This window comes from Myotis yumanensis, unplaced genomic scaffold, assembly GCF_028538775.1.
Source record: "Myotis yumanensis isolate MYYU_CA2020_CCGP unplaced genomic scaffold, mMyoYum1.0.hap1 SCAF_23, whole genome shotgun sequence".
NCBI lineage: Eukaryota > Metazoa > Chordata > Mammalia > Chiroptera > Vespertilionidae > Myotis > Myotis yumanensis.
In genome coordinates, this window is record NW_027223774.1 from 9,033,828 (window position 1) to 9,057,043 (window position 23,216).

A 23,216-nucleotide genomic window follows, 5' to 3' on the forward strand; every position below is an offset into this window, starting at 1 on the left:
CGATGCGAGTACAAAAGGCCAGTCCAACAGTGGATCAAACACGGGTTTATTTTCCTCAAGTACCACAACGCTGTAGGCAGGTCCTCAGTGTAGAGCAGCTCTGTAGGCCCTTCCATGTCAGTTATGTCCAGGATGTGTCCCTGCACAACCTAAGGCTGCACCCCAGCACCCCATCCTCACTCCTCCACAAGCCCCGACCCCACACACCACTCACCCCCAAGGGACCTCCCCTTAATCTCATTGGCCGGGTTTGGGGTCCACGGCCAAACACCTGCTCTGCAGAGTGGTCAGAGGGGAACACGCACCACCCGCTCCCCTTCCTACACCTACAGGAGGCCAACTGGACACAGAAGTGTCAGTTACTGAAACCAGCTAATCGGAGGGCGGGGAGGCCGGGCGGGGGCCCCGCCCCTTTGCTGGCTCCACCCCAGCCCGTGGGTGTGGTCCTGGGGCGGGAGCTGGATAAAGTACGGTGCAGCCCGCAGGCTGCAGCCAGGCCAGCCCGGCCCAGCAACCTAGGAGCCCACGCCGTCCTCCTCTTCCTCCTCAGGCAGGATCTCCAGGCTGCTGTCCGGCTGCGCAGCTGCGTCCGCGGGGAGCGGCGGGGCCGGCGGGGTGCGGGTGGGCGACAGCGGCAGCGGGGAGGCGGGAGGCGAGGGGCTGTGCGGCGCTGCGGGCGGGACCAGGCCCAGGACCTCCTGCACGTTGTGGGGCAGCTCCTGGAGGGTGGGGAGGGGAAGCCAAGTCAGAAGTTTAAGGGGTGGGGAGTGGGGCTGTTGGGAAGGTGGGGGACTCACCGTGCAGGCGGTCAGCTGCCGGTAGAGGGCCTCGGCCCTCGTCAGTACGTCCTCCACGCTCAGCTTCATGGTCAGCTCATTGATGTGCTGGGGGGGAGAGCGGGGGAGAGAGTCAGGCCGGCCTCGGGCCCTCAACCCCCACCGCCAGAGCACCCACTGAGCCACACAATGGAGAGCTGGCCCTCTTGGGGCTCACAGTGTAGCTGGGGGGGTCAGGGGAGGTCAGCTCTCCCAGGCTTCTTGCCAGATGCAGGATCAGGAAGGGAAAGAGCGCTGAGCTCCACCCAGTGGCCTGGCCACCCAGTTCCGGTGCTGGGGGAGCCCACAAGCACAGACCACAGGCTGCGCGAGGACACTGAGAGCCAGAGATGGGCCGGGCAGGAGAACAGAGCTGGCCTCAGGGCTGCCCCGCTCAGCTAACCTGCTTGCACAATCCTACTCTGAGTCCCCTTCCAGCCGCTGTGTCCCATGTGCACGGTCAGGAGGGCAGGGGTCAGCCTCACCTTGAGGATCTCATTGGAGCCGAAGCCTGAGAGCATGAGGGTGTCCCGCTCCATGTCCAGGATGGCGCAGGCCACCAGCAGGTGCAGATGGGGGCCCGGAAGCCCCGTCCACAGCACCTGGGAGCGCCGGAGGGAGGGAGGGTCACAGGCCCACCTCTGCCTGAGGTCCTACCCAGGCCTGCCCCTGCCCCTGCCCCTCTCCCACAGCCTCCACCCACGCCAGCTGCCCACCTCCCACAGCCGAAGAACATCCGGGAAGGGGAATTCCCTCTTGAACCAGATGAGCAGCCACCGGAAGCAGAAGCAGAGAGAGCCAGAGTCCTGGGAGTCTAGAGGAGGACAGCGGTGGAGGGTGGTGCTAAGCAAACAGCAAGCTCACAACCAGTGCCGCCCCGTTCCAATTCACAGTGTGCCCGTCGGATGGCAACTAAGACCCGGCGGTGAGACCCGGCACCAGGCGAGGCGGTAACTCCTGCCCCGCGTGGGAAGCCTCTGGGCCGAGGCAGGAATGCCGTGTCAACGGGAACCGTCCCCATCCTGCCTTCCAAACCCCGGCGAGGTGAGCCGTCCGGTGTTTTCCACGCGCACACGGAGGGACAGTGAGGCCCAAGAGGCGTGAGGAAACGTCGACCAAACACGGAAACTGGTAGAACTTTCCCGGAAAGTACCGATGGGGACAGACATTTCAAAAGCTGTAAAAATATCTACTGCCTGAGATACCATCTCACTTCCTCGAATTTTACCTAAAGAAATTATCCAGACTCTATGTGTCACGATGAAAAACTGCAAATGTCCAGGTCAGGTCAAATCTGTTCTTGTACATCATCTTAAATCATTAAGAGGGATAAAACGCTGTGCGGTCAACACAAGTGGTGGTTCGCAACCTTCCTAATGCCGCGACCCTTTATACAGTTCCTCATGTTGTGGTGACCCCCAACCATAAAATTATTTTCGTTGCTACTTCATAACTAATTTTGCTACTGTTATGAATCGTAATGTAAATATCTGATATGCGGGATGTACTTTCATTGTTCGCGACCCACAGGTTGAGAACCGCTGGTTAGAACATTTTTTAATGGCCCTGCCGGGGTGGCTCACTTGATTGGATGTCATCCTGGGCACCAGAAGGTTGCTGGTTCGAGTCCCAGTCAGGGCACATGCCCAGGTTGCAGGCTCAATCCCTGGTACGGGGCTTGCAGGAGGCAGCCAATCAAGGTTTTGCTTACACCAACGTTTCTAGCTCTTTCCCTCTCCCTTCCTCTCTCTCTTAAAAAAAAAAGTCAGTAAGAAAATCTTTAAAAGAAACTTTTTTGTTGTTGTTATTCTCTATCCGAGTATATTTTTCATTGATTTTTTGAGAGTGGAAGGGAGGAGGAGAGACAGAAAAACTGATGTGAGAGACACATCAATTGGTTGCCTCCCACACTCACCCCAACCAGGGCTGGGGATCAAGCCTGGGCCCTCCCGGCTGAGGCTAAAAGAAACTTTTTTTAAAGCCTGCAACCCGGGCATGTGTCCCTGACCGGAATCGAACCCAGGACCCTTCAGTCCACAGGCCGACGTTCTATCCTCTGAGCCAAACCGGCCAGGGCAACTAAAAGAACCTTCTAATGACACAGAGGCAGCTAATGTGCAGGTGTCTCCAGAACTGGCATGAGCTTTCTAGGTCTTGGTTTCCGCTCCGATATATCTCCCTCCCCCACAGTGAGCCTACACTTCACGGAAGAGATACCCGTAAGTAAGCTAACTTGTCATCTGCATCAAAAGAATACTACTAGCAACAGCAACTTCCATTTTCTTCCTCTTATCTGAATTTCTTGCATTCTTTACACTGAACAAATTCCAAGACACATTTTAAGGCCAGAAAGCAGCAGCCCCCGCGCCAGGAGTCCAGAGAACCAGTTTCCAGCCCCGGGTTCAAGGCGGGTGGGCGTTCCCTCAGGAGCCGGGACTGATGGCGGCACGCGGGGAGCGGCGCGTGGACGCGCGGGCCTGCAGCGGGCCTGCAGCGCGCTCACCTGCATTTCGGGGTTTGCTCCAAGCCCCACCCTGCTTTCACCGGTACGTTTTGGGCTCTGGGTGGTGCCAGACGTTTCTCTTTTTAGGATCAGGACCGAAGGTCCTGGACACCGTCTGGGGCTGCTCATTCCCAGAGGCTCTTTGACGACACCTTTGTCCCTGCTGTCCCCCGCCCACCCAGCGAGACACATACCCAGGAAGTCACAGAGCGGCGGGTCCAGCACCCGGAGGAGCAGCAGGAGCTGCCCGAGCTGCCGCTTCATGGTCTCCTGACTCTCCTCGAAGTTCCCGTGCTGTGGGGGGAGGCACGGGAGGCGTCGCACCCCATCCTCCCCAGGCGCCCGTCTCCCACCCCTGCTCCGAGCCTCACCACAAGCTCCATGAAGCCACAGAAACACCAGAAGGCGTCCACCTCGTTCTGAACGACATAGAGGATCGGGGAGAGCAGGTCGCTCATGCCCTGGACGTAGCCTGTGGGGACAGGAGGTCAGGGCCCGGCCCAGGCCCTCAGCCCCCCAGGGGCGGCGCCGCCCTGCCTCGGGCGCCCACCGAGGTCGAAGTGGTACATGCAGTAGGTGAGGAGGATGTCGTTCAGCAGGCCCAGCCCCGGGTTCTCGGGGCCCTCGTAGAACTTGTTGGTCCTGTCCGTGCGGCTCACGTCTCTCTCTGTGGGGGCAGGGTGCAGGGTGCCAAGGTGAGAAAGTTGGGGGGGTCCCATCCCTGCTGGCCATTGGCTGCAGCCCCCCTCCCCTCTCCCCAGGCAGGTGTGGGCCAGTCCCCAACCACCTGACACTGGAGTGAGGGCTGCTCCACACTCCCCACATCCTCCAGTGCCGTGGTTACTAACCAGCCACAGACGGGGAAACTGAGGCCCAGGGTAAAATCACTCGCCAGGATCTCACGATGAGTAGATGGCAGAGCGGGGCTCCAGCCCAAGGAGCCTGGCTCTCCTCCCTCTCCCCTGCTTCGCCTCGGCCCCTCGGCCCCGGCTCACCCCCACCCCCCTCAGATGCCCTCACCCCGCTCCCGGGAGGCGCGGCTCCCAGCCCCCAACCCACCGATGAGGCTGCGGTATCCGTGCAGCAGCGAGTTTCTCCGCTCCTGCTCGGGGCTCACCGACTTCCACTGCAGCTTCATCCGGAAATACTCGTCCCTGAGGGGCGAGGGGCGGCGTGAGGGCGCCTGCCACCTCCTCCGTCTGCAGGGCTCAGCCCCGGCCACCGCCCCAGAGCCCCTCCCTGACCAGGCAGACCCCCCTCCTGCCATCTCAGGGCACAGAACTCCGGGTGTGGGGACCAGGCCGCATAGCAGGGGCACAGCAGGGGCACAGCATATACAAGCAAGAGGACAGGTGGCCCACAGTTCAGGAAGCAAAGCAGTGACCATGAGACAGTGTGGCACCAGGACAAACGACAGCGGAGGGACAGGCCGGGCCCAGCCGCCGGTCTCCCCCGTGCACGGGTGCTGCCCAGCACGTGACAGGCTCAAACCCAACGTGCGCCGTGCCACGTGCTGGATGCCCTGCCATGTGCTGGGCGCCCTGCCACGTGCTGGGTGCCATGCCACGTGCTGGGTGCCCTGCCACGTGCTGGGTGCCGTGCCACGTGCTGGGTGCTTTGCCACGTGCCGGGCGCCCTGCTGGCCGCTGGGACGTGCAGATCAAAACCGGCCAATCAGCGTGGGGGGCGGGGCGCCGTGCTGGGGCTCACTCACGTCTTCTTGCGCACGTGCGCCTTGTGCTCCTCGGCGGAGCCGTCCCAGCTGAGGTAGCCCAGGAGGAACTTCCAGGCCTCTCGCCTCAGGCTGGGGCTCAGACCCTGGGGGCGAGCAGGCGGGAGCTCAGAGGGGGCCCCAGGCCGCCGGCCAGCCCGGCCCAGCCCCCCACCAGCCCAGCGCCTCACTCCTGAGAAGATCCGGGCTCTCAGCTCGGGGACCTGCTGCAGGCGGCCCTCGGGGCCCACGTGGCGGGCCCACTCCTCCTCTGTGACCGGAGGCGCCCGCTCCACGGCCGGCCGGGGCCCCAGCTCCACCTGCAGGGACACCGCACTGAGCCCCGACTGTGGGGGACCCCACAGCCCTCCCCAGCTGCATCCCAGCCACCTTCACTTCACCTCAGCCCTTAGCTCAGCAGACAGGTAGTGTTCAGGGTGGGGCGGGAAGCAACTCTGTCCCTGGGTCAGGGACAAAGTCACCCCAAGTCTGGAAGGGCCCCCCAATAACAGCCAGCACCAGGAGCACAGGCTGTGAGCACTTTCCAGTCACTCACGCCACCCGATGAGGGTGGTGCCGTTATTACCCCCCTTCTCCGGGACGAAATGGAGGCGCTGGGAAATGCAGGCCCACGCCCGCCCGCAGTGGCAGCCCAAAGTAATGGGGTCCGCCCTGCTACTCACACAGGAAATGACCTCGAACCCAGGCTCGGGCTCGTCGTCGGGGACCGGGTGAAGGTCGCGGGAGGCCCCCTCCGGGTGGGGCTGCAGGGCTCCCCGGAAGAAGTTGGTCACGCGGGAGAAGCTGTTGAAGGTGGTGGAGTAGGGGTCCTGGAGGAAGCGCTGGGGACAGAGGGAGAGTGGTCACACTCTGCCCGCCCGCCTCACCCCCACAGCCCCCCCTCCTGGCACAGCCGCTGGGCCGCTGCTGGGGACTCACGGACACCACGTTGGAGCTGTCCTGGTCGAAGAGCTGGAGGTGGTGGAAGGAGTTGGAGAGCGCGGAGGAGTCGTGCGGGAAGACGAGGTAGAGGCGGGAGTCCTGCGGGGAGCTGGAGGGAGAGGGTTTGGTGACGCACAGGTAGAGGCCCTGCAGTGTTCCCGCCTCCTTCCACTGGGGACTCCCTCTTCTCGGGCCTGAGACCACAGCTGGACCCCAGGGGTGGGCACGGCCCAGGGCGGATGAGGGCCTTCCCCCTCCCTGGTCGGGGGACTGACTGTCCCCTCCCCGGTCAGGGGACTGACCGCCACCTCCCAGGTCGGGGGACTGACCGCCACCTCCCTGGTCGGGGAACTGACTGCCCCCTCCCCGGTCAGGGGACTGACCGCCCCCTCCCAGGTCAGGCGCGAGAGGCAGCAGCCGGGGAAGCTGTTGGAATGTGAGGAAGGAGTTGCTTTCTGTCCGTCCATCCACCTGCTACACCAGGGCTGCTGGGCCCTGAGCGTGAGAAACTCAGAGGGACGCAGACCCGCTCTGTCCAGCATCCTGGACCGGGCCTGCCTGACACCAAACTACCCTCTGATTGGCAGTTACTCGTGCCAATCAGTTCCCTTTTCCTGCCTCTGAATCAGTTTGAGTTGCTCCTCTCCCAGCTGAGGGGTCTGCGGCCGTGGGGGGCAGAGCCTGGCGCCAAGGGGAATGCTCACCTGGCCAACAGCAGGTAGCGGCTGAGGACGCGGAGCAGGGCGCGCGTGCCCCCGCGGTGGAAGTGCAGGGCGGGCAGGGAGCCTCCGGCCTGGGTCACCAGGACCAGGTAGGCCCAGCTGAGGCCTGGCTTGGACCGGCGGATGGACTTGAGCTCCCCCAGGCTCACCCAGAAGGCCCAGGAGTCCCGGGGGCAGCTGGGCTCCGCACCTGGGGGTGGCACCGTGTCGGGAGAGATGTGGGGAGCCAGAGGGGCACCTGTCCTAAGAGCCCACAGGAGCCAGCCCCAGGCCCACCCTCAGGGAGCTCTGGGTCACCTCACATTTCCATGGAAACACAAGTGAGTAAAATGTGAACAGAGCCCCGCCCGGGGGACATGTGCCTGCTCCACATCGGCTCCCTGTGGCCCTCGCTCTGCCCCTGCCCGAGTTGCCTCCAACCTCTCTCCACTCCAGACCCCACCTGGAGCCACAACAAAGGCCAGTGCCCACGCCAAGTGCCCCTCAGAGCCAGGCTCTGCACTGCCTCTTCCTGGAAGGGCTCCCCACCCCGGGAGGGATCAGTTGCCTCCCTGGTGCCCCTCCTGCAGCACTCAGATGGCCTGGACTCACTGGGGATGCCCGCAGCCAACCAGAGAGCCTGGCAGAATGAGCAAGGCTGGCAAATCCTGGAAACGCTGGCCTCCCCCACCCACTCTCCTGGGACTGGAAGGCCGGGGTGGGGGTGGGGGTGGGGGTTGGGGGGTGGCCATCTTGACTGTGGGCAGTGAAGCCCGTGGCGCCATGACCACTGAGGGTACGGTGTCACCACCTGCCCCCCAGGGGTACAGCTCAGCCTACCCCTCGTGGGTTCTGAGCGGCGGGGCCGAGGCTGCACAGTGCTGATGACAGCCCAGTCGGGTTCATAGCCGGGGTCAAAGGTTGGCTCGTCCTCCGAGGTGCAGGAGTCCCCTCCACTGGCATCCTTGGGGAAAGAAGGGAAAAGAGAGAGGCTATGGATTCAGTTTCTGGGTCGGAGCCGTGAGGCTACCCTGGAAGGTAGCCCCGTTGAACAAAGAGGGAAACTGAGGCACAAAGAGGGCACTAAGGACTGGGACTGGGCCAGGACTCAAGCCAAGTCTCCTGGTGGCTGTCATCAAAGTGTCGCCGCCTGCGAGCAGGTGGTCTCCAGCAGGCGGGCTCTGCCGGGGCTGCCAAGGTCTCAGTGCTGGGAGCAGGCAGCGCTCACTAGGGCAGCTCAAACCAAACCAAACCAAACCGTGCTCAGATCCCCGCGTGCCCACCAGGACATGCCCACCAGTACGGCTGTGACAAAGACGACACTGCAGGGGGTGGGAGGGGGAAGGATGTGAGGTGCGGCAGCCATAGTGGAAAAGTCTGCAGTTCCTCAAAGGGTGAAACGGAATTACCGTGTGGAATTACCCAGCACCTCCACGCCTAGGCACGAACCCCAGAGAAACGAATGTAAATGCCCACGCAGGAACTCGGACAGTACTCCCGAGAGCCAAGAAATGGAACAACCCAGTGTCCACCAGCTGAGGAATAATCACAGCGTCAGAGCCACACAGAGTATCACTCGGCAACAAAGCGGAGCACAGCCTGGTCCGCGCTGCAGCACGGACGGACCTCGAGAGCACCCAAAGCAAAGGACCCAGACACACAGGACCGTGGACTGTGTGATTCCATCTATGAAATGTCCAGAACAGGCCGATCTGTGGACAGAAAGGAGACTAGTGGTCGCCAGGAGCTGGGAGAGGGGAGAAGGGGGAGCAACTGCTGACAGCTAGAGGGTTTCTTCGGGGCATGCACGGTGGAATGTTCTGGAATTGGACACTGGCTACCGCTGCAAAATCGTGCGAATACTAAAATCCACTGACTTATGCACCTCGAAAATCTTAAGTTTTACCATAAAATTGAGCTTGTGGTAAGTAAATTCTATCTCAATAAAAGAAAAAAGTTGCCAGCTCACAGGTTATGAAAATAAGGTGAGGGGTGACGTTAGAATCACAGCAACATGAGGGTCCCCTGGTCTCCCCTGGAAGTCGCAGCAACAGGTTTCCTCACGAGGCTGAGCAGTTCCCCCGGTGAAGCATCCGAAGGTGGGGGAGTTGGAAGGAACGGGGAGGAGGGGGGGAGGGGAGGAAGAGGAGCTGAGACAGGGCCACGGGTATGGGTCTCAGTAGAGGGGGGATCAGGTTGCCCCCTGCACTCCCTGCAGCCCAAGGGGATACAGGTATGTTCCCTGCCTGCGTGGTCAGTACCTGCTGCTGCTGCTGCTGCAGCTGAGCCCAGTGACCAGGAGGAGCCAGCACAGAGGTGCAGCCATAGTACTTTGGCAGCCACTACTGCCAAACAGAAAAACAAAGCCACAAGCTGGCCGCCTCCCCGCCGAGGGCCAGCAGCGGGCCCCAGAGGCTATAGCATTGAGTATCAGGCTACAGAGCACATTATCTGCAGCCCTGAACACTGGGGAGGCATGTGGCTGATGTGGCTCAGTTGGTTGGGCATCGTTCTGGGCACTGAAAGGTTGCCAGTTCGATTCCCGGTCAGAGCACATGCCTCCGGGGAGGATTGCAGGCTTGATCACCTCGAGGTGCAGGAGGCAGCCAATCAATGTCTCCCTCTAGTACCTAAAAATCAATTATTTTTAAATCTTAAAAAAAAAAAAAAAAACTGGAGAGAAATAAGCATCTTTCCCTGAGCAGGAGGAGCACACTGTGGCTAATCGCAGTGATGGGTGGGATACAGAGGTGAGGCAGCTGAGGTCAGGCAGTCGCCATTACTGGGAGAACAAAGCCACAAGCACACCAGCTGGCCTCTCCCCCGTCACTCCGCCCCCACCCATCACTGCTGTACCGCTGGCAGCATCTGGCTGCAGCGGACAGCACTGGGATTTCATGGGTCTGGGGAACCCCACCGCCACATTCCCCCACAGGGGTGGAGCCCTGAGACGGAGGCGACCTGTCAGAGGAGAGGCCCATTCTGAGCAATCCTGAGAAAAAAGAGCAAAGCCGAAAGTATCACACTCCCTGACTTCAAATTATACCACAAGGAGACAATAATCAAAACAGTATGGTATTGGCAGGAAAACAGATTCACAAACCAATGGAACAGAACTGAGATCCCAAAAATAAACCCCTATGTATATGGGCAAATAATTTTGACAAAGGAGCCAAAACACATCTAATGGGGAAAAGAAATCCTCTTCAATTAACAGTGCTGGGAAAATTAGAAAGCCCTAAGCAAGGGAATGAAACTTGACTGTTATGTCACCACACACAAAAATTAACGCAAAATGGGTCAAAGACCTAAAAACTGCAATTCCCAGACTCCCTTGCAGCTAAAGTGCCAAACATAAGATAGAGTCTACCAATCCGATACACTAAGATCTGGAAAGTGGAAATTAGGTGAGGGCAACTTCCTGCCACTTTGGTCTGTTTGGCTGATAAGCAAGGAGGAGACTCGTCTGTCTTCATCTTCCTGCCCTCGGAGAGGCAACGGGGGCAGCAGTGGGGCCAGCTCAGTCTTCCAGGCCCAGTCACTAGCTTAGTAGCAGCGTTGATGACTGTGCCCTTGAACTCGACAGTGCCAATGCTGTCCCCTATGCCACAGCCCTCATTCTGGCAGTGGTGGCAGCCCCCTCACAGGTGAGTTCTGAAGCGTCAGTCCCGTTCCTCCCGCCCTGGTGCAATTCTGTCAGCCTCCACTCCTCTGCATGTCATCCTGTGCTGCTACAGTAACTGGAGCCTAACTCCTGCACCCAACCCTGCATGACGAGAGCAACGACACCAGAAGGACGCAGCCTGGGTCTACCCGTGGCCATCTCTGCTGCTGCTCCCAGGCTGACTGAGCCCCCAGCAATCGCTTCCCCAGCATTCCCTGCGGTTCTAAGTGGCCTACAGACCCACTCTGCTGCCAGTGGGAACTGAGATGATATCTGTGGGGAGTCTGAGGACGGAAAGTTCCTGGTAAAAAAAGGCACCTACGGGAGTGAACACCCTTTGGTTCACCTTTGGGTGTTGTCGAGGGAGAATATGGTGTTTGGAGCTGTAGCAGGGCCATGAGGGGAGGGCCAGGAACTGGCAGGGACACCTGCCCACAAGACTGCCGAAACCAGCCCCAGCAACGCCATCTCTGCCCTCCGTGCTATTTGCCAAATAGCACCTCCCTGCCTCTCAGGCAAACAGCAGGATCACAGCTCACTGCACTCTCCTGGCAGGTGGGGCCGTGCAATGAGTTCTGGCCAAGGGGCTGGGACAGATCACTTCCAGGCTGGATTTTAATCTGGCTCTTTCTCTGCCACAAGGAACGGCGACTGTTAAAATGCTGGCCGCGCCAGCAGCAGGCTCCTTGAGTACTTGGGATGAGCAGAGCTCACTGGCCAACCTGCAACTCACACGTAGGGTGAACACACACAGTCAAAAAGGCTGGAGCTCCAGAGGCCCTTTCGGACCTAAAACAGCCTTGAGGATGGCTAGGACCCGCACGGGGTGGCAGCGCAGGATGGAAGGACACTGGGTCCTCACACACGTGAGCCTGTACTTCTGGGCTTTTTTTTTTTTTTTTTTTTTGAGAGAGATTTCTTGTTCCACTTGTTTATGCATTCATTGGTTACTTCTTGTATGTGCCCTGACCAGAGATCAAACCCACAACCTTAGTGTATTGGGATAAGGCTCTAACCACTGAGATACTCAGCCAGGGCTGAACTTCTGGGCTTTTTAATGGGAGAGAAATGAGCTTCTACCTTGTGTAGGCCTGTTATTCCTATTTCTGTCACTCACGCACAGCCAAATGCAACTCCTAACCAGTGCAGAGGGTTTCTGGGAAATTTCATTTTTCTTGACGAGGACAGATGTGGTTGGTACCACGCTCGCCCCCTTCTTCTTGCCTTAAAAGGTAGAAGCTCTGGCTGGAGCTGAAGCAGTTATTTACAGCCATTAGGGCAACCACAGTGGGTCTCAGTGATCCAGACGCCGACGGCAACAATCAGGAGGCCAGCAGCTAGACGGTCAAGGAGTCTGACCTCTTGGAGTCTTGCGTCTGTTTAACCTGTCAGCCTGGTTTTGTGTTCCTTGGAGCTGAACGAATCCTGAATGCCTGTCTTCCCTCCTGCTAAAGCCCACCCTGTGGGTTTGCTTTTTGGAAGTAAGAGTGCCAAGGAGCACAACAGTATTCTCTAGAACAGCCAGACTGCCTTCCAGGTTGGTGACAAATGCAAAACCCTGGTCCTTCTGCCCCAACTCCCTGGGGGGCAGGTGCCTGGGATCTCCATTTGTACCCCCCAGGTCATCTGAAACCCCATGGCCCCAGCTGAAGCTTCCTCCTCTCCCCCTGGCCCATCACACTGCCCCCCTCCCTGACCTTCTAGCCTCCAATCTCCCTCCAGTTGGTCCTTTGGCCCAACTCCCACATGCCCCCCACCAGGGAGCTTTCTACACTCGCACCTTTCTCCTCCGCGGTTTCCCCCAGGGTCCCCAGGACAGGACCCAAGCTTCGGAGTCTAGCATTTCAGGCCCAACCACCTTTCAGCAAACCCCTCTGCAGAGACGTACCACATCCCCTGAGCCGGAACCCACTTCCTCCTGACCCTCTCATCTTCAGAATTCCAGCCCAAAAGCCGGCTCCCCAGGGAGAAGCAGGGCTCTAGAAGCAGCGTCCTTGGGCTCAAACACAAGTTCCAACAACCTCCTAGGTTTTTTAATCCCGGAAAAGGGGCTTCCTCTCACTGTGCCTCAATTTCTCAGAAACAGAATGGTTATGAGGGCTTAGGCAGGGTCTGGGCGGGATCGTCTCTGGGTGCCAGCACCGTCCAGCACAGGGCCTGGCAGGGAGCAGCCCCAGGAGACACGTACTGCGAAGGGCGAGGTCCTGAACTGGGGGAGGTAGGGGTGCCTTGGACGTGGGCGAGTGGCCTCAGTCGGTCCTGTTCCCTCCACAGACATGATGGCAGGGCTGCCCCAGAGGGAACGCCACACTTCTTCAGTTCTTATGGGCTAACAACCTGTGCCACCCAATCCACAGGCCCAGCTGTCTTCTTGTCCCGGCAGGGCTCTCCCAGGAAGCAAAGGGAGTACCTGGGCAGCTGTCCCCGCAGCCACGAACCTGCCTTCTTCCCATGAATGGGCATCTTCAGCCCCATCTCACAGAGACAGGAAACCAAACAGGGTCACATCTGCCCCGAGGGTAGGCCTGGGACTGCACCCAGCACTTTCAAGTGCCTTCCACTGCCTGGGCCTAGGACAACGCCAGTGGAGAAGAGGCAAGTGAGGGAAGCCTACCTTCTTAGAGAAGAGGATCTGGGTGGAATCTCCAGCCTCCTCCACCGGAGCCCAGTGCAGAAGGACGTCGTTGTCCTGAGGGAGGGAGGGAGAGGTTAGAGGGGCTCCCCTCCTAACTCCCCAAACCATACTGGCAAACTTCTTCCCCGTCCTAGGCTTTCAGCTTGACAAAGCCTTGCCCCTCTCTCCAGTCCCCACCCAGTCCATCCTCCTAAGGCAGCGGTTCTCAACCTGTGGGCCGCCAACCTGTGGGCCACGACCCCTTTGGGGGTCGAATGACCCTTTCACAGGGGTCGTCTAAGACCATCGGAAAACACATATACAATTACATATTGTTTTTGTGATTAATCACTATGCTTTAATTATGTTCAATTTGTAACAATGAAAATACATCCTGCATATCAGATATTTACATTACGATTCATAACAGTAGCAAAACTACAGTTATGAAGTAGCAACGAAAATAATTTTATGGTTGGGGGTCACCACCACAGGAGGAACTGTATTAAAGGGTCGCGGCATTAGGAAGATTGAGAACCACTGTTAAGGTCTCATCGCTGACAACCAGATGGCACTCCGACAGATGCAGCCTCCACCCCGCTCTGGTCCTGCCCGAGCCCTGCCCCCCGGCCCACCTTCTCCACAACACGGACGACGCCAGCGATGAGGGAGTCCGGGTCTTGGTGCTTCTTGGCGCTGGTGTGCAGGTACACGCCTCCCTTCTCAAACACCACCTGAGCACGGGAACCAGTGAAGGGCGGGGCCCCAGGGCAGAACCACACCGAGGGGCGGGGCTCAGGAGGGAGCCAATGGGAGCGGACCCAGGGAGGGGCTATCCCCCCGGTGGGCGGGGCCCGGGAGTGGCGAATCCCAAATACCAACAAACTAGCGAGGCGTCGGGCCGGGAGGAAGACAAGGGGTCGAAGATCGGGGTTCGAGGGGGTGCGAGGGAGTGTGGATTCCAGAAGGGGCGGCGCCTAGGGGAAGATCCCAGCGGCCAGGGGCTGGGCCGGATGATAAGGGTCTTCCCTGGGGCGGAGGCGGGGAGGGCGAGTGCGTTATCAGGGGATGGTGTCTCCGCCGGGGAACGGCCGGGCTCCCGGAGCGCGGCGCGGCCCGACGGGAAAGCCGCCCCAGCGGAGGGCCGTCCCCTCTAGACGGGCGCGAGGGAAGGCCTCCGTCGTGCTTACCCTGTAACCGGCTCCCTCCATAGCCGCGGCCGAGGACCCGCTGACCCGGCTCCCTCCTGTTCCGGGTCAAGGTGCTGTCACGTCCGGATAGGAGCCTCCCCTCGGTCCCGGGAGAGTGGTTGCGCCCTGGCCCGTCCTGGAAGGGGAGTGGGTGTCACTATTTTTATAAATGGGGTGGTGGAACTTGCGCCACGAGCGTTCCAGTCACGAGGGTTTCGGTCCCTCGGCGCCGACGGCGGGGGCGGAGCGAGGGTGCGCAGGCGCAGTGTCCCCGTCCTGACCGCGAAGTAAACAAGGAGGCGGGGCCTGGAGCCCCGCCCCCGCCCCCCAGCTCCGAGACGCCTACTCCTTCCCCCGGGTGGTGTCCTGGCATCGAAGCCGAAGGAGTGCCATTTTGCTTGAGGGCGCGGGCCAGGACCGTCTGCTGAGGCCATGTTAGTGCGGGGCGGTCTCAACCCTCCGCAGGGCACGAAGCGAGGTTCTGGGAAAGAGAAACCGGGAGAGGAAAAGAAGGTGAGAGAAGCTGTGCATCGCAACAGGCGCTGAGGGATTCGGGTTAACGGGTTGAGCCCGTCAGCGTCCCCGGGAACGAAGCGGTCCCAGACGAAACCACGAGTCACCGCCGGGAGAAATCCTTCCGGGCTGCCATATTGCAATTGGGCAAACCGAAGCAGGAAAGGCTGGCCTGTTGGATTTTTGCCAGTCTCGGTGCCGAAGGGGCTAGGCCTGAGGGCGAGCCCTTATTCATTATGGTCACATGATACTAGGCTGGTTGCCATGTCAGTAGCGGGCATGGCTTTCTTCTACTTCTGTGGAGAAGGTTGATTATAAGTGAGGGACTGTGGTCCCGAGTGTTTATGTGCAGGCTGCCATATTGCTTGGGGGGGGGGGGGGGTGCCACTCCATCTTTCTTATGGGCAGGGAAGTCCCCATGGCCGCCATCTTTGGCTCGGGCGGCCCCCGCGGAGGAGGCGGAGTGCGCAGCGCGGAGGCGGGCCAAGTGCCCGGAAGTGACGCTCAGCGCCGCCATGTCTTTTGAGGGCGGCGACGGCGCCAGGCCGGCCATGCTGGCTCCGGGCACGTGAGTGGAGGCGGCGTTGCGAGCCACGGGGTGGGGAGGACTCGGCGGTCGGAGAGGGGCGCCGGGAGGGAGAGCCGTCTTCGGGAGTGACGGAGCCGGCGTGTGCCCAGGGGCAGAGGTCGCCCAGCGCCCCCTTGCTGAGCGCTGGGAAGCGGTGGCTGGCATGGACCGCCGGGTCTGAGCCGAGACGAACCCTGGGCAGCCGTATCTTCCGGTCTCCAGGTCCATCAGGATTCTCTGACTGTGAACCTGGTCTCTAGGGTTGGGGGGTGCTGGGGGGGCCGTCTCGGGACGCCCTCAGCCGTCTGAAGGCGGGACTTCCGGCTCTGTCCCCCACCGGGGCGGGATTTCCTGTTTTCTTTTGGAGAAGGGTCTTCGCTGGCCCCCGGGCGAGCTGGGGGCGTCTCCGGGCGGTGGAGAGAGACCCCAGGCAGTCACCCCGCCCGGGTCCACGGGTGCATCCTCGAGTGCCTCCCACCTTCGAGCGGGAGGCTGGGGGTGGCGCTTGCAGTTTGACAGATGGTGGGAGCGGGGCTCCACTAGCCTCTTCCTCAGCTCTTCCTGGGGTCAACTTCCTGACCTCCTCCTAAGAGGCCGGTCCCCTCACCTCTCCTGCCCTCCCGGGGGACAGTTCTCCCTTGCTTTCCCTCTCTCTCTAATCTTAAACTGCCCCAATTGAGTAGAGGGGCTTCTGCATCTCTCAGCGCTTTGCAGGATGCAGGACTAACTCCAGCCGCTGTAGGGACTGGAGACTGCCCAAGTCTTGGTTTCTTTCCTCTTGGGTAACTGAGTCCCCAGAGAGGTCTGTCTGGAACTCCTCCTTTTTGTGCATGCTCTGAGATGGGGGTTGGGGGGGTGGGCTCACCCCCATTACTCTCTGCAGCCCGGTCGTTATGTTAAGATCTAGGACAGAGAGGAATCTAACCCTGGTGACACAAGGAAGTGAGAACACCAGGCCTAGCACTGCTAGGCTGTGTGACCTGGGACCAGTCATTTCCAGGCCCCAGGCTTCAGGGTCCTCCCTCAGATGGGGATGAGGGGCTGTGAGGCCCTGAGCACCTCCCACTACTCTTAGGTTTTGGTGCTGGGCAGACAGCAGTGTCAGCCCTGTCCACCCTGTCTAGCTGGAGCCTCCAGGCCAGCGCCGGAAGCTCTCCGAGCCTCACTTTCCCCATCTTGACTGGGAGGTCATACACCTTTCCTCACAAGGAAGGCAGGGTGGCATCCGGTGTTCAGAAAAGGGTGTGGCTTCAGACTCCGGCTGTCTGGCCCTGGTCCCAAAGCAGACTCTCCCTGGGCCTCCGTTGCAGTGTGAAGCTGGGTGATAACCGCTCCTCTCGGAGGGCTGGTGAGAGGGTGGGATGAGCACGTGGGTGGCTCCCTCGGGCCCCTGCCTGGCACGAGGCAAGTGCTCCGGGGCCTGTCGGGACAGGTGCTGGTGGTTCCCTCATTGTGTGTGGCTTCGGCCAGGGTGAGCTCTGGGTGCCTCGTTTTAAAGAATGTTTCTTTTTTGTTAAACCTGGGTGCCTCGGTTTTGAGAAACAGTTTTTTAAAAAAATACATTTTTATTGATTTCAGAGACGAAGGGAGAGAGATAGAAACATCAATGATGAGAGAGAATCATTGATCGGCTGCCTCCTGCACGCCCCCCACTGGGGATCGAGTTGGCAACCGGGCATGTGCCCTTGACTGGAATCGAACCTGGGACCCCTCAGTCCACAGGCCGACGCTCTATCCACTGAGCCAAACCAGCCGGGGCTTGAGAAACAGTCTTGTAGGAAAGACAAAAGTTTTGCGGGCTGAACCCAGGTGCAGACCGGAGCTCGCACACCATTTTCTGACCAGCCCCACCCGAAAGCCGGTCGTGCTGGGCCAGGCTTGCTGCTGGCTCAGAGATGAGCTCAACAGGCCCGACCTCAGGGGCTCCCACACTGGCTGGGGAGATGGATGTGGACCCAGACAGTACTCCCCAGAGAGAGATGTCCTAGAATGGGCGTCACTCAGATATTGGGGAGTCCACAGGGCAAGGTGTGGGGGCTGCCGCGATCTAGAGGTGAGGGAAAGAATGACAAGTAAACGGAAGGCCGGTGCTCCAGATGTGGGGGGAAGACACCTTGACCAAGGCCTCGGAAGTCTGCAAGGGGCTGTGAGCTTGTTCTTGGGGTTCTGGGGAGGGGCAGGGGCAGCTCCAGGCTGGAAGGACCCCAGCAGGGCCATGTGCTGGCCGGACTGGAGGCTGGAAGGCACCGGAAGAGGCTGGATGGGCAGGGCAGCGCTGTCCAATAGAAATACAATATAACCATACACCTAGTTCAAAATCCCCATAAGCCACGTTTAAAAAGTAAAAAGAAAGCAGATGAAGTTCATTCTCAGTCAGTTTGCCTAAAATACCATTTCAACAAGCAGTCACCCTCCGATTGCTCTCGAGGTATTTTGCGTCCCAGTGTGGCTCACACACAGCACCTGTCACTTTGGACCTGCCCATCTCCGGTGCTCCTCACGCACCTGTGGCCGGTGGCTCCCAAAGGCCGGGCCAAGAGGAGAGCCGGGGCAGGGGCACAGGGCAGGGCAGGAGGGTGGGATTGGGCGGTTGAGGTCTGGGTGGGGAGAAATTCTAGGGGAATGGTGGGTTTGGGGGAAGATGCTGAGCTCAGCTGGGACAGGTGGATGGGAGGGGTGGGTGTCTAGGGACAGGTGGACACCCGGGGCTGAGTGGGGACAGTGCAGTCAGCCCAGTCTCAGCCCCTTCTGTCCTGCTCTGCCCGCAGGGCGCGGATGGCGTCGGGGCGCCCCGAGGAGCTGTGGGAGGCCGTGGTCGGGGCTGCTGAGCGATTCCGGGCCCACACAGGCATGGAGCTGGTGCTGCTGACGGCTGCGCCGCCCCCGCCACCCCTCCCTGGCCCCTGCGCCTATGCAGCCCATGGCCGCGGGGCTCTGGCTGAGGCTGCCCGCCACTGCCTCCAGGACATCGCCCTGGCCCACAGGGCTGCTGCTGCTGCCCGGCCTCCCATCCCCCCACCAGCACCACAGCCACCCAGCCCCATAGGGAGCCCATCGCAGCTTGCCCTGCCCAGGGAGGAAGACAAGGAGGAGGAGGACGAGCTGACAGAGACGGAGACCTCTGGGGAGCGGCTGGGCGTCAGCGATAATGGAGGTGAGAGGCACGGACGACGGGGACGGGGGTGGCCCTGTGCTTGGCAAGTTGCCTGCACAGGTTTTCCGGGAGGGTGGGACTTGCTTATCTCTGAGGCCTGAGGTTCTTTGGAAGCTGGAGTCTCATAGAGCCTGGGTGCCAGGCTGGCTTGCTGCCTGTGAGTCACCGTGTGACCTTGAGCAAGTCATTGTCCCTACCTGAGCTTCAGGTTTCTTACACTGTGCTGGGTCCAGCTCGGTGCTGGAAGGTGCTGGACATAGACACAGAGCCAACCTATGGGACTCCTGGTCTAGCCAGAGAACTGGAGACTGTGCCCTGTAGAGGCTGTGGGGTTGGGGGTAGGGGCTTCCTGAGCTGGAATCATGAGCAGAACAGGGTTTATTTTAAATCAGGATGCCTGATGCCTATGAGAACAAGATAGGCGTTAAGGGGGAGTCAAGGGATGCCAGCAACAGCTGAGGAAGCCAAGGGAGGGAGCAACGGGCAGTTTTAGGGGGAAACTAGAGGTTGGATACTTCCCAGAGACTGGACTGTGACATTAGGGTTTTGAAGAGTGAATAGGAGTTTGCAGGGGGCTCAATAAATTAGAGTTACTTGTTTGTTTTTGTCACTCAATAGCTGGCTTCTTCACTGTTGTGAGGAGAAAGCCTGCATAGGGTTAAGGGCACAGACTCTGGAGCCATATGGCCTGAGCTCAGATCCCATAACTCCATTGATTAACTGTGGGACTTCAGGCAGGTGGCTTAACCTCTCTGTGCCTTTAGGTTTCCATGATGTCAGGCAGGAATCATAACAATCTTATATTTCTCTCAACCTGTATTTTGAGTGAGTTCATCCCAAACAGACCTTACAGAAGGGTTGGGGATTGTCAGGCCCATGGGCTGTATAAGGCTCTAGAAATCACTTGGTCGGCCCTGCCAAGGCATTAGGGGTGAGTTAATTAAATGTTTGACCAAATATAGCAGGCTAATTTAAAATATATATCTATATTGTTATTGATTTCAGAGAGGAAAGGAGAGGGAGAGAGAGATAGAAACATTAATGATGAGAGAATCATTGATCGGCTGCCTTCTGTAGGCCCCCTACTGGGGACCAAGCCTGCAACCCAGGCATATGCCCTTGACCGGAATCAAACCCGGGACCCTCCAGTCTGCAGGCTGACGCTCTGTCCACTGAGCCAGACCGGCTAGGGCAGTGGTCGGCAGACTGCAGCTCGGCAAACCGCGCTCGCGAGCCACATGCGGCTCTTCGGCTCCTTGAGGGTGGCTTTTCCACAAAATACCAACTTCTGCGCATGGGCCACGAAGTTTCAATTGCACTGTATGTGCGCGCCCATACATGGTATTTTGTGGAAGAGCCACCCTCAAGGGGCCAAAGAGCCGCATGTGGCTCTCGAGCCTCGGTTTGCCGACCACGGGGCTAGGGCAAGCAGGCTAATTTTTAAGTTGGTAATTTTGTGTGGCCCGTGAGTGATGTTATAAATATCCAAATGGCCCTTGGCAGAAAACAGGTTCCCTGCTCCTGCCTTACAGACTTCGTTCAGCCGGTTGCTTCCACCTGAGAGTGTAACAGATAGAAACTAGATCTGTTTCTGCGGATGACCAGGCAGATAACCGGGGGAAGGGTGTTCGAGGCAGAGGGAATAGTATTCCAGAAACCCCGAAGTTTGCAAGGGCCTGGCCGATGCAGGGAGCAGGGGGGCAGTGGCTGGAGGAGGTGACCTGACTGGCTGGGCCTGTACCGCCACGCACAGGGCTCTTTGTGATGGACGAGGATGCCACGCTCCAGGACCTGCCCCCCTTCTGCGAGTCGGACCCCGAGAGCACAGACGGTAAGTGTCCCAGCTGTCCCCACGCCCTGGGTGAGGGTGGGAGGCAGGGACACAGGTGAAGTGTACCCTCTCTCTCAGACGGCAGCCTGAGCGAGGAGACCCCCACTAGCCTCTCCGCCTACGCAGTGCCCCCAGCCTCAGCCCTGCCCACACAGCAGTACGCCAGGTCCCTGCCTGTGTCCGTGCCCATCTGGACCTTCAAGGAAAAGAGGACAGAAGCACGGTCATCGGATGAAGAGAACGGGCCGGTGAGGGGCAAAGGGGAGGGGCAAGGGGGAGGTGGGAAGGGCTCAGAGCCACTTCCTCCAGGAAGTCCTCAGACATGGGTGCCGCATTTCATAGGATTAATCCTACCTCCCACCTCACCAGGCAGGTTCTTAGGCCTGAGCCATGCAGTGTTGACGATCATGGCCTCACAGCGTGTCCCAGTGTCTTGTAGAGAAAGTCTGCTCCCGTTTCCAGCTCATGCTGCACGCAGGCACAAGGATTTTGGTATCCCCTCCAGCTGGGGAAACTGAGGCTCAGAGGGGACCGATTACCTTCCGTACACACACCCTTGTCCGCTGTTCCTCCTGTTTGATCCTACATGTGTAGTTCCTGGGGTGGCCGGGGTGGGTCATCATCACCCTCACTGAAGCTCCTGAAGCAGAGGGGAAATCGAGGTACCGAGAGTACACGTGACTTCTTCAGACCTCAGTCTGTAAGGGGCAGGGCTGGAGTGGCACCCAGCTTCCTTTTGGAAAGGAGCTATGGGCTCCACGGGAGGCGGCCATGGTCCCAGGTGGACCCTGCCCGAGACTCCTCAGTGTCCGCATTTACACTGGCGGGTCCAGCAGCGGCTGCTGCCCTGGGTACCACTGGTGGGGACACCGTTAACGAACAACGTTCAAGGCCTGAGCTCTGGGCCCTGGGCTGGTCTCTGAACGGGTCTTTGTCGGTGGCCTCTCAGCCTGCTGGGGGCCAGGCCCAACTCGGGGTGCCAGGGACTGTAAGGAAGGTGGACCAGGTGGGGCTGCAGGCAGGATGACAGACGGAGGCTGGCATGGAGAGGGATCCTCTCTCCAGCTCCCGCCACGCCATGTGGCAGCCTGCCCTCCTGAGCTGTCCCTGTTGAATTTCTCAGACCCTGTTTCAGAGGAGGAGACGGAAGCCTCCACCAGGGGGCGAGGTCCCTCTGGACAGCTGGGGGGGCAGTAGCCTGACTGGCATATGAATGAATCTCCAACCCAAACCCTTAGAGTGAGACCCTCCTGGTGCACACAGCCTGATGGTCAGCAGAAGAGCAGCACTTCCACTGTGAGAAGGAACTAGAGCGCAGTGGTCCGGGCCAAGGAGGGGAGAAGGGCAGGAAGGCTTCTTGGAGGAGGTGGTATTTGAACCGGGTAGGAAGGTCCTATATCGAGCAACACAGGGTGAAGGGCCTTGCGGCTATGGGCATCGCAGGGGCAGAAGTACTTGGAGGGGCCCTGCAGCCCAGGGTGCAGGCGCTGACGGCCAGGGTTGCAGGCTGAGGTGGGACACGTGGGTGCCATTGGGGGTGCTGAAGCATCCATGTCGTCTCCGCAGCCCTCCTCGCCAGACCTGGACCGCATCGCGGCGAGCATGCGCGCGCTGGTGATGCGGGAGGCCGAGGACACCCAGGTCTTCGGGGACCTGCCACGACCTCGACTAAACACCAGCGACTTCCAGAAGCTGATACGGAAATACTGAGGCCCCCGGAGCGCCTCCTGGCCCAGTGTCCGCCGGTTCTACACTACACCCCGCCCCCCCAGGCCCGCCAATCGGAGTCCGACCCCTTTCAGCCTTCCACCCCCTTCTGCGCCAGGCGCGGGGCCTGTCCAGTGCTCCACAGGCTGTCGCCCCTTTTCCTGCCCAGCGACAGATTGTTTCTATTAAGGGACTGGCTTGCTCTCCAATCGGGAGTGGCTAGTAATCTAAACCCTAAATGGGTGGATTCGCGTCTTTTTCTGCCTAGCGACAAGGGCTTTGCTCGCACGGCATTGGCTCTAACCCTGAAAGAGCGTAGCCAAGGCCCAGGATTGGGTGGTGGCGCTCCATTCAGACGGTGAATGGGCAGCTTCATTTGATTGGCTGTAATCCTGTAAAGGTCTACTCCAATCTGCCAGTCACCACGGGCCCTTCCTAAATTCCTCTACCTGATTGGGTCCAGCCTCCTGGGGGCGTGGCCAAGCCCTTCTGTGCCCAGGATGAGCCTGTGGCCTTAAATCTAGGTTCTTGACACTACAGGGTCTAAGGTTTTTTTACTAAGTCCTGACAGCTGGGCGCTGGCCCCTCAGGGATGGCCCGGCCCTGCCCTGCGCCTGACACACTCACTGGGTCCATCCCGTAACAGCCTGCCAATCGGAAGCCCGTCCTTCCATCCAGGACGTCCCCAGCTCCCGCCCTCTCCCCTTCCCCCGAGGTGCCTTAAAGGGCCCTTGTCCACCCAAGGTGGGGGCAGGGGCCCTCACTCTCCGGCCCTGATGTCGGGGGGAGTTGGGGGGTGGGGATCGCGAGTTGGGAGGGGCGCTCTGAGATTAAAGAGTTTTACCGCTGTTACATGAGCTTGAAATGTGTTGTGGGTGTTCATTCAACAAACTTTCTGAGGTCGAATCAGCAGCATCTCATCGCTGTAAAGTCGGGAGTGGGAATTGTCCCCATTTTACAGGTAAAAAGGGACATTCATGCGGTGGGAGTCCTGTGGACCATGACCCCCCAGGGAGGGGCTGAGTGTTGAAATCGGGATTTGAACCTACATAGTCCCAGCAAAGCCAGGACACCTTCCGCCGAGCCCAGCCCGAGGGGTTTCTGCCATAAAACAGCTGGAGGTTAGGGAACAGGTGGCCCCGGCCCGAAGGCAGGCTGGTCCTCCGTCTGTCCTCAGCCACCGGCGGCACGCTAGTGGGCAAGACTCACACAGGGCTACCTACCACCCAGACACTTATGTTGTTTACGTGTATTAACTCCTTGAATCTCCCCAGTAACTCCACGAAGTGTAAACGACTATTCC

The 23,216-nt window shown here is 59.7% G+C and overlaps 2 protein-coding genes across 4 annotated transcripts; one reads left to right on the forward strand and one right to left on the reverse strand.

Annotated features, from left to right (window-relative positions):
* Positions 1–29: 29 nt before the first annotated feature.
* Positions 30–14,393, reverse strand: TBC1D17 (TBC1 domain family member 17). The gene is made up of 17 exons (XM_070402320.1): positions 14,141–14,393; positions 13,586–13,684; positions 12,951–13,025; positions 7,513–7,636; positions 6,676–6,883; positions 5,969–6,080; positions 5,713–5,871; positions 5,221–5,349; positions 5,033–5,136; positions 4,378–4,472; positions 3,869–3,985; positions 3,690–3,790; positions 3,513–3,612; positions 1,532–1,629; positions 1,301–1,417; positions 798–884; positions 30–719 (listed from the first exon to the last, which is right to left on the reverse strand). The coding sequence occupies exons 1-17, from the start codon at positions 14,159–14,161 to the stop codon at positions 516–518; spliced, it is 1,950 nt and encodes a 649-aa protein (XP_070258421.1). The 5' UTR covers positions 14,162–14,393; the 3' UTR covers positions 30–515.
* Positions 13,873–22,762, forward strand: AKT1S1 (AKT1 substrate 1). 3 transcript variants are annotated; one of them, XM_070402323.1, is made up of 5 exons: positions 13,873–13,892; positions 17,990–18,375; positions 20,129–20,206; positions 20,285–20,454; positions 21,773–22,762. In XM_070402323.1, exons 2-5 carry the CDS (start codon positions 17,997–17,999, stop codon positions 21,914–21,916), a joined length of 771 nt encoding a protein of 256 aa, XP_070258424.1. In that variant the 5' UTR covers positions 13,873–13,892; positions 17,990–17,996; the 3' UTR covers positions 21,917–22,762. The 3 variants fall into 3 exon arrangements, with proteins under 3 accessions (XP_070258424.1, XP_070258422.1, XP_070258423.1); XM_070402321.1 differs by lacking the exon at positions 13,873–13,892 and adding an exon at positions 14,498–14,653; XM_070402322.1 differs by lacking the exon at positions 13,873–13,892 and adding an exon at positions 15,239–15,443.
* The last annotated feature ends 454 nt before the right edge of the window (positions 22,763–23,216 follow it).